This window comes from Camellia sinensis, chromosome 4 (assembly GCF_055761805.1).
Source record: "Camellia sinensis isolate YWXY chromosome 4, ASM5576180v1, whole genome shotgun sequence".
In the NCBI taxonomy this organism is placed as follows: domain Eukaryota; kingdom Viridiplantae; phylum Streptophyta; class Magnoliopsida; order Ericales; family Theaceae; genus Camellia; species Camellia sinensis.
Genome location: NC_138964.1, coordinates 122,210,136 through 122,221,049, shown reverse-complemented (window position 1 = coordinate 122,221,049; position 10,914 = coordinate 122,210,136). Strand labels below are relative to the sequence as shown.

Sequence of the window (10,914 nt, the reverse complement as noted above, 5' to 3'; positions counted from 1 at the left end):
AGATTGAGAGGGTTTTCTTACCTAGTAGTAGGGTGACAAAATAGTTGAGAACTTTGGTTTCCTTAACCTCCTACTCTTCTTCCTTTCCTACTACTAAACTTGGTTGCTTAAGAGATTTCTCTCCTTTCTTTTTTTTTTTTTTCTACCGAATGCTTGCATGCACAAGGAAGGCTTGCATGCATATATATATAAAAAATGCTAGTTGAAGAGATCTCTCTCTCCCTCTCATTCTTTCCATTATTTTATCTTGCTCACTTTCTCAAAGTTCCAAGAATGAAAGCTTTCCCTAAATTCCAAGAGGGATGGTGATTTCTTTCCCTAAATTCCAAGAGGGATGGTAGTTTATGGTTCCTATACCACCATGCAAACAAGCAGGTGGCATAGCTACGAACATCTCTTTTTTTTTTTTCTTCTTTTTTTTTGTGTGTGTGTGTATTTGTATGGGTTCTGAAAATTGATACACTAAGATTTTTATCTAAGGTATTTAGTAAGAATAATTATTATATTGAATCCTAATTAAAATAATTTATAAACAACAAATATTGAACACTCACAAAATTATTATTCTTAATAGGATCTTTGTTAGTGATAGGATTTGGTTAATTTAAAACTAATTAATTTATTTATTTATTTATTTTCTTTCAAGAATAATTTAAATATGGGTTTTCACAAGACATGTCAATATAAATAAAATTATATATATATATATATAAGGATGGGTTTAATTTTCGGATTGGTTTGGTTTAGGTAAGACTTAAACCAAGAATCAATCCAATCCTATCGATTTAATGATTTAAAAATTCAAAATCAAATCAATGCATTAAAAAATTAAATCAACTCAACTCAAGAGGTCAATTTAGTTTAATTCTTCAATTTACTGGGTAATTTGAACACGTTGGTTAGTAGACAAAACCTTCGTTCTAAGACCATCTTCAACGTTTACTCAGATGTTTTATCAAATTTGAATTTAATGAAAAATGCTAACTTTTTTTCACTCTAACCATTTCATCAAACTCATATCAAATGAAAGTAAGAGTATATTTTTCATCAAATCAACGGAGTTTTTTTTATCCTTTCATCAAGTTTCGTAGGTGACTCTTAGTGGACGATCGGCGAAACGATCAGATTTTGGTCGGACCTACTTGTCAATCGAAAATTTGCTCTAGGTTGGATTTGATGAAATGTTCCACTCACTATTGGAGTGCATCATATTAGATTAAGTTTTTCATCAAATTTTTGCTTAAATTTGATGAAAATTTGAAGTAAGCGTTGGAGATGCTCTAATTAAGGGGTTATTTGGGATGATCTAAATAAATATATTTTTTAACTTTTACAATAAGATGTGCAAAAAAAAATAAAAATGTGATATGACTCAAATAAATGTACTTATTTAACCATCGTTTAGAAATAACCTTTTTTGCCTGATTTTTTATCTTTTTAGCTAATATAACCTAGTTAAATTAGTTCCGTTTAAGAAGAACTTTTTGATTTTTTTAGTTTTTTATGAGAGAAAAATTAAAATAATTATGATTTAAATATAACATTTTATTTTGTTAATTTATTTAATTTATTTTATCTTTTTTTATTTTTTTTAACCCTAACATGCTTCAAACTAACTTGCCAAACAGTAACTTAAGAAATGATAAAAAATAATGTTAAAAATTTTAAATATTTTATCAAATATTCCACCATCTATATAAGACTCATAATATGTGTCTCACAACCATATAAAATATTTGATTCGATAAAACATTTGAAATCCTTCGTATTATTAGATGACAAATAAACTCAAAAGATTTCACGTAAGAAAATTCAAAGTGAGAACCAAAAAAAAAAGTGATTTATGACGTAAGTTTGGGAGATATTGGCTTGGGAACCACAAGTCCTGTCAACTTTTCCGGCGATTTATTGACACGTGGAGGCATGATTTCTCTACGTTGTTGTTTCTATCCTCGAATCTCGATAGAGATATGGCTTTGCATCAATTGTCTACTACAAATATCTATCCATATACTTTATCAATTGTCAACTACAAAAATCTATCCATACCCTTGAAAATTGTATGTAATTTATGTGGTAACTGGATTATTTATAACTAAAAAAAGATTAGAGAGTCATAATTAAACATCAAATAAAATATAATTAAATATTTTTTATTATAATTAAAATAATAATAATAATAAGTTATAATTCACACTATAATATATCATAATCAAATATCGTAAACATTATAACTCCGTCATATAATTTACATCTCAAAATAAAGTACATATTATTAAAAATATATATATATATATTTATAAAAGCGAAAATTTTACTGTACACATTTTTTTAAAAAAAAAAATTCATCATGTATGAGTTATAATATTTTATGATTTTAATATTATTTGTGTCATAAATAAATTATTTTGAGTAATAAATAATTATAATTAAACGTCACTGGAGTCAACTAAAAACCAATTAATAAGGGCTAGAGCATTTGATGAGGAATAATTAATTAGTTTATTTTCATTAAATACATTTTGAAATTTAAATTTTAATTAATAATTAGTTTTAGAAAAAATTTATCTATAAATTTTATATAGAGAATGTTGATTCATTTAGTTCTAAGAGTTTTCTTATAAACTAATTAATCTTTTTTGTTTTGAAAAGTAGTATTTATTTGATTTGGTATTATTTGAATTTAAGTAAATTTTCTTTTGTGATTCATTTTTCTAATATGTTGATTCATTTTTGGGATGAGAATGGAAATGTGAGGTGTGAAAGATTCATTTTGGAGGGATTGGTGACTGAAGTATTGGTTGTCGAGCGTAAAAATTTACATTTCTGTTAGTATGGTTTTCCAATATTACATTGGAGTGTTATATTAGAGTGCTACGTTTGAAAAAAGGATACTAAAGAGTTTTTATGTGTTATATTGATTGAAGTGTTACGTTGAGAAAAAATATACTAAGGAATTTTTTTAGAATGTTATATTGTTATGTTAAAAAAAAATCCACTAATGAATTTTTTTGTGTGTTACATTAGAGTATTACGTTTGAGAAAAATGCACAAAGAAATTTTTGTATGTTACATTGATTGGAGTATTGCGTTTGAAAAAAAGTACACTAAGAATTTTTTTTTAAAATGTTATGTTGTTATGTTTGAGAAAAATACACTAAAGAGTTTTTAGTGTGTTATATTGGAGTGTTACATTTTTAAAGTGTTACGCTTGGAAAAAGTATACTAAAATTTTTTTTAGTGTGTTACATTAAAGTGTTACATTTTTTGAGTGTTAGATTAAAGTGTTTCATTTTGAAAAAGTACACTAAGGATTTTTTTTAAAGTGTTACGTATAATAATTTTAACATTATAAGAAAATTCATATTTGTCCTTTAACACATAGCACATGCATGTTTATACTTGGTCCTTTATGTATTTCACACTAAAACGGGACCTTTGAGTCCATATGAAAAAAGGAAAGATCAAACAATTCATAAGATCACTCTTTGAGATTTATTGATGTTTCATTCTTGGTTTTATGCATAAAAAAATATAAAATATTAATTATAAATTCAAAAGGAGCTAAAATAGTTAAACAATAAATGCATATAATTAAATATTGAGTTTGGTTTGAGTTTAAGTTAAAAATAGAAAGTTATTGAAATCATATAAACACACCTTGAGTAATGCTATAGATCACTAATTTACCATCACTAATACTACCACTAGTGAGGTGGCAATTGGAAAAAAAAAAAAAAAAAAAAAAAAAAAACAAGGCACAAAACACATGTGATAGTGGGTGGGACTCACTGCCACATCATTAGAGTCACCACTAATTAGTGGCCTAAAACATTTTTGAATACACCTTAACAAGCGTCCTGAATACACGGTAGGATTAACCTTAAAATAATAATAATATGTTTGGTTGGAGTATTTTGAATTAAGTTTTTTAAAAATTGAGTTTTTTGTTTTTTATTTTTTATTTTTTTGTTTTTAGTGAATATTTTTAAAATATTAAGCATTTTTTTACTTTTTTAGATGCACCGTACTTAGATGTATTTAAAAAGCAAAAAAATTGTGAAAAATATTTTAAAAAATTAATAAATACATAAAAATATGAAAAATATACTGAATTCTCATATTTATTTATTTATTTGTATTTTTGGTATTTAGTGAATTTTAAAAAAAAAAATTCACAAAAATTATACTTTTTATGTGTGTTTATTTTAGGTGTGTCTAAAAAATTTTAAAAATTGCTTAAAATATTAAAAAAATTCAGTAAAAGCAAAAAAAATGAAAAACAAGAAAATAGAATTTTCTGAAAAGTCTTTTTGAAAAATAAAAAACAAGCAAAGTGAATAAATTTTAACAAGCTCATAATGACGGACGTGGTGTCACTGTTGTGCGTGATGCACATCGATAACTCTCACATAGGTTGTGAAACTAATTTCATATCTTAGTTTGATAATTTAAGCTATTCAAATTTTAGGGAATATTGATAAGAACATACCTATAAAAAAAAAATCAATTTTATCGAATATTGATAACTCATTCGTCAAAGCACATCTATATATAAAACAATGAATATATATGTATCAAACTGAATACAAAAGTGATTTGATGAAGGGGCTATCGACATCCGATTAACTTAATTTTTTAAAAATATATTCTTCTCGATATTTTATAAAATCTGAACAATTCGAACCATCAAGATAAGACTCAAAATAAGTCTCACGGGTCACACAACAATCGCCATTATGTAGAATAATGCTATATGCACCAATTAGTGTACTAGCTAGTGTACCAATTGATGATGTGCCATAACTTAAGAGGATATTAGTATTTGTAATATGATTAATGAGCGGGATCAATAATAATGTCATAACTAGTATTAGTACACTGGTTAATATACTAATTGGTGCATATAATATCACCACATTATGTATCACACACAACAAGGACACTAAATCCCATAATAAATACCACAATAAATCATTAAAAAAAAAAATCTACAATCATAATAATGTGTCATAACCATATATATTAATCAACTCATAATCAATAGGTATATCTTAAAAATAAATAAGACACTCATTCTCTCAATTGAATCCAACTAGATGATCCAATTCCCTCCATTGTGCATTCATTTTAAATTGGTTTAGATAATTCAAATTATTCATTTTGTAAGATATTTTAAAAATATATATATATATATATACCAAAAATCAAATTAATCGAATATTAAAAACCAATTAATTGAAACACATTTATTTAAAAAATAAATAACGAACAACATAAATTTAAAAATAGCTTGTTATTATTTTTTAGACAAATACAGACCAATTGAGTGGTTCTCCACATTCGATTGACCTATTTTTTTGTGTGCATAATTTTTTCAAAAAACTCTATAAAAGGAAAGAATAAAATAATTAAGATGAGTATAAAATGAATCCACAATTTGTTGGAGTAGATTGTCCAAAGGAGAGGATCCAATCCCCAAAAAATATGTGTATGATAAAATTTTTCAAACTGTGAATATGATTTGTTTGAGAATTAATTATTTTGATTAATTTTTTAATTTTTTTATAAAAAAAAAAACATACATAAAAATATAGATATATGAAAATTTATAATGATTTTTTTTTTTTACTATATTTTAGTCACTCCGTAACAAGTCCCAAATGAAACCTGAAAGATGCTATACTTTAGAGGCCGTGGGGGGTTGTTTTTCAAATCTACTTCAATGATTTAAATCGTTCATATTATAAAATTTATTAAGTACATCATTTATATAAAAAAATTAACTCAATTAAACATCCGTAGCATATAATAATACCATATTTATATTTTAAAAAAATAAATAATTAACATAATTTTGATACCTTTTTTAAAACAATTATAATTTAATCATAAGATTACAAATATGTAATTAATTTTATTTAAAAAATATAATAAATTTTAAATAATTTATTAAATTTTTTGCCAAACATAGGACTCACCCACAAATCCACATACACCCGAGAAGTTTACCATCCCCTTGTAAGGCACAAAATCAATTAGATGAGACAAAAATTAGTTTGTTTAAATTATTGGATTGGATAAATCTGTCTGCATTCCCAAGAAAGAAAATAAACTAAACAATAATATGTGGTCCATCTCCCCCTTCAAAATAGTCATATATAGCTCTCTCTTTTCTCAGGCTGTCTTCATAACTCTGTTTTGCTCTGTTTTTTTGGTCAATTTGAGATAAAACACAACACTCTTCGAAGGAGGAAGAGAAGAGAAATGTCAAAAGAGAATGTGTTTATTGGGTCAATCGATCAAGGAACCACCAGCACCAGATTCATTCTCTACGACAAAAATGCCCGCCCAATTGGATCTCACCAGGTCGAGTTCACTCAGTTCTACCCACAAGCAGGGTATGAACACACTCTCTCTCTCTCTCTCTCTCTCTCTCTCTCTGTGATTGAGCTGTTTTTCTTTTTATATTGTTGTTTTGTTTGTGAATCTGCAGATGGGTAGAGCACGATCCGATGGAGATTCTGGAGAGTGTGAGGATTTGTATGAGCAAGGCAATTGACAAAGCCACTGTAGATGGGTACAATGTTGACGGTGGACTCAAGGCAGTTGGACTCACCAATCAGAGAGAAACAACGGTCGTTTGGAGCAAATCTACTGGTCTCCATCTCTATAACGCCATTGTTTGGATGGATGTTCGTACCAGTTCTATTTGCAGGTCCATTTCTCTATTCATTCATTGATTCAGCCTCTTTCTTTTCTTTTCTTTTTTTTCTTTTTAATTATTATTATTTTATCATTTTATTTGTGCAAATTGAAGATCTGGAACTGTGTTTGTCGATTCTTATCATTACCCATTTCTTGAATTGTCTGATTTTATATTGGGTTTTTTTTCTTTTTTCCTGGGGATTGTGAGGATATTTTGTTCTTTGGATGCCTAGTTCTGTTCTCTGGGTTTTTTTTTTTTTTTTTTTTTGGTTTTGATCATTACCCATTTATTAACATCTGTTCGGATTGAAGGGTTTGATAAGAAAATAAATAAATAAAGTGAACTCCCGTGGGGCTGTGTTTGATTATTTGGGAAGGGATTTGAAAAAGAAAAGGGAAAAGGAAAAGGTAATATAACACCATTTTCTTTCCCTTTTCCTTCCCAAATCCATAAACCAAACACACCTTAGGTGTTTGAATTACTGTGGAGATGAGAAATGGGAATAGGTAAGAAAACCGAATCTCTTGTTTTGTTTCTCACCAAAATTGGTGAAATTTGGTGAGAAAAGAAAGTTGTTGTAAATAATTTTTTAATTTTTTATATAAAACTTAAATGGTCCATCTAAAGTACGTGTAATTATTTAGTAATCTCGGAATATAGACATGTAGTATTCTATAGTATTATGATTGATGGATAATATGGATATGTGAGTTACTGTGTTGGGTGTGTTGGGTGATTGAGCAACATGAGGGCTTAATAAATTATGATTGGTTAGGGTTTTGATCATTACCCATTTATTAACATCTGTTTGGATTGAAGGTTTTGGTAAGAAAATAAATAAATAAAGTGAACTCCTGTTAGGGCTGTGTGTTTAATTTATGGATTTGGGGAGAGATTTGGAATTGGAAAGGAAAAGGAAAAAGGAAAAGGTAATATAACACCATTTTGTTTTCTTTTTCTCTTTTCCTTCAGAAATCCATGAACTAAACACACCTTAGGTGTTTGAATTATTGTGGAGATGAGAAATGGATAGAATAGGTAAGAAAAAGGAATCTCTTGTTTTGTTTCTCACCAAAATTTGGTGAGAAAAGAAAGTTGTTGTAAATTTTTATTTTACTTTATTTTATTTTATTTTTATATATAAAACTTAAATTGTCCATCTAAAATACAAAGTAAAGAATAGAAAATGAGAATTGTGTCTTACCTTATTTCCGGTTCGTCCAAATAAAATTATCAGAAACCACAATAAAAAATAAAAAATAAAAATTCGGTGCTAAAACCACAATCATTTTATTTCTCATCTAATTGTTGTATATAAAACATAATCCCGAATTACCATCTCATATAAAGCATAGAAAATGAAAAGGCAACCGTGTTCTAGTTTATTTCTTATTTGTCCAAGCAAAATGATTAGAAAACCCAATGAGAAGTGATAATCTTTTCATTTCTTTTTTTCTCAGCTAGTTTACAAAACGGAAGCATAACTCTGAATTTAATCTTTGTAATTTTGTTCCATCATCTAATATAATTTTTTTTACTGCATTTTTTTAAAACAGGAAATTAGAGAAAGAATTATCAGGTGGACGAACCCATTTTGTTGAAACATGTGGTTTACCCATAAGCACTTATTTCAGTGCACTGAAGCTGCTATGGTTGTTGGACAATGTCAAGGCTGTTAAAGAAGCTGTGGCAAAAAAAGATGCCCTGTTTGGAACCATAGACACCTGGTTGATTTGGAACTTGACTGGAGGTGTTGATGGTGGTTTACATCTCACTGATGTTTCAAATGCATCGCGAACTATGCTGATGAATCTCAAAACACTTGATTGGGATAAGCCCACATTGGAAAAACTCGGAATTCCTTCTGAAATTTTGCCCAAAATTATTAGTAATTCTGAGATTATCGGAGATATATCAAGCGGATGGCCAATTAAAGGAATCCCAATTGCCGGATGTCTTGGGGATCAACACGCTGCTATGGTGGGCCAAGCTTGCAATAAAGGTGAGGCCAAAAGCACTTATGGAACTGGAGCTTTCATACTTCTCAACACCGGTGAAGAGCTAATTAAATCCAATCATGGTCTATTGAGCACTTTAGCTTTCAAGCTTGGCCCAAATGCTCCAACAAACTATGCTCTTGAGGGCTCGATTGCCATTGCTGGAGCTGCGGTTCAGTGGCTCAGAGACAGTCTTGGCATAATTTCAAGTGCAAGTGAGATTGAGGACTTGGCTTTGAAAGTTGAGTCCACTGGCGGAGTTTATTTTGTGCCGGCATTTAATGGATTGTTTGCTCCATGGTGGCGTGACGATGCTCGCGGAGTTTGTATTGGGATTACAAGGTTTACAAACAAGTCTCACATCGCTCGTGCTGTGCTTGAGAGTATGTGTTTTCAGGTAAAAGATGTGTTGGATTCAATGCACAAGGATGCCGGTGAAAAGGGTGAGGTTAAAAATGAGAAAGGGGAATTCTTGCTTAGGGTGGATGGTGGTGCTACTGTTAACAACCTTTTGATGCAAATTCAGGTCAATTTTTTTCCCTGGAATTTTCTATATGTTGTTGAATTTCATTGTTGCTTGTGGAATCTAAAACTAGATCACCATGCAAATTCTTTTCAATTTTTGCCTAGAATTTTCTAATGTTGAATTTCGTTGTTTCTTGACTAATAAATATTGATGAATTTCATTGCTGCTTGTGGAATCTGAAACAAGGTCAGCATGCAAATTCATTTCAATTTTTTCAAAAAAAAATTCTAAATATTGATGAATTTCATTACATCTTGACTAAATATTGATGAATTTCATCGCTGATTGAGGAATATAAAACTATGTCAGCTGAGGATGAGGATGAGATGACTATTTATCTTGCCTTGTTTTTGAAGCTATTTATTTCAGTGGAAAGCTATTTATTTCTAGACTCTTATCAATTATGCATAGAAAGTGAACCGAACCAACCAAATCAATGTAAGTTTTCTCATCAACAACACTGTTGAAATCTCCTTCAAAAAAAGAGGACTCATCAACTAATCATCATTATCGCTCGAATATGTTAGGTAATTTGATAATTAAGAACAATCATATAGTAAACCATCTCTCCCCATTACTACAATTTTAGCCACTATTCTCTATTTCCCTACCTACTTTTGCATCATTGATCTTGAGTCATTCCTCACAACATTTTCCATTGGTAACTAAATCCCGAAGTACAATAAATTGTCTCCATTTTGGGAATCTCTTCTGATCATATTATATGTCGATAACTTATTGCTGACTTTTGTTTTCTCTACATCAGCCATGTAATTGAATACTAGCTTTCTTCTTCTTCTTCTTCTTCTTCTTCTTCTTCTTCTTCTTCTTCTTCTTCTTCTTCTTCGTTGTGATTTTGCAGGCAGACTTGTTGGGTAGCCCAGTGATAAGACCAGCTGATATAGAGACAACAGCTCTTGGAGCAGCCTATGCTGCCGGGTTAGCTATTGGGGTTTGGACAGAAAAGGACATCTTTTCTTCTGGGGAGAAGAAAGAGAAAGCTACCATTTTCGGTCCAATGTTGCATGAAGAACTGAGGAAGAAGAAGGTGGACTCTTGGTGCAAAGCTGTTTCAAGAACTTTTGACTTGGCTGATCTATCCCTGTAATTGCCTTTTCTTTTCTTTTTCTTTTTCTTTTTTCAGAATAAATGTTGATCTTAGGCTATTGTTGCCACCATTGCAATCGGATATAAACATATTCTTCTTCTTGCTTCCTCTGCTGTTAAAAAAATGTTCTTTTTTCTATTAATGATCCGTTTATTTTGACAGAAAATATTTTTTTCTCCAAAAACGTTTTGGTTGCAACTTTGAAAATGATGTGTCACTGGATTGTTTATGGTAGTGGTGTTTCGGTGGTGGTAGTAATAGTGGTAGTGGTGGTGTAGTAGGGTGGTGATGGTGGTTATGTGGTGGTAGGGGGTGGTTGCGGCAGCGGTGTTTGTAGGGTGGTGGTGGTGGTGTTTGTAAGACTCCAATCCGAGAACGCTTCTCACCCAAATCAATTCATTTTTTTTTTGATCACACGGTGTTCACGTTTTATCCTATTAAGGATCATAAAATATAGTAAATATTTTTATGAAGCATTTTTTGTCGACGGAACATAAATCTTGAGTTTTGCTCTGTCAGCAAATTTGCAGATATATACTGGTATTTTGGCTTCATGCCTTTTTTTAAAAATTTA

General features: G+C 29.6%; 1 protein-coding gene across 1 annotated transcript; it reads left to right on the top strand.

Annotated features, from left to right (window-relative positions):
• Positions 1-6,040: 6,040 nt before the first annotated feature.
• On the top strand, positions 6,041-10,475 carry LOC114261529 (glycerol kinase). The gene is made up of 4 exons (XM_028201800.2): positions 6,041-6,401; positions 6,497-6,718; positions 8,266-9,232; positions 10,095-10,475. The coding sequence occupies exons 1-4, from the start codon at positions 6,268-6,270 to the stop codon at positions 10,338-10,340; spliced, it is 1,569 nt and encodes a 522-aa protein (XP_028057601.1). The 5' UTR covers positions 6,041-6,267; the 3' UTR covers positions 10,341-10,475.
• Positions 10,476-10,914: the final 439 nt, after the last annotated feature.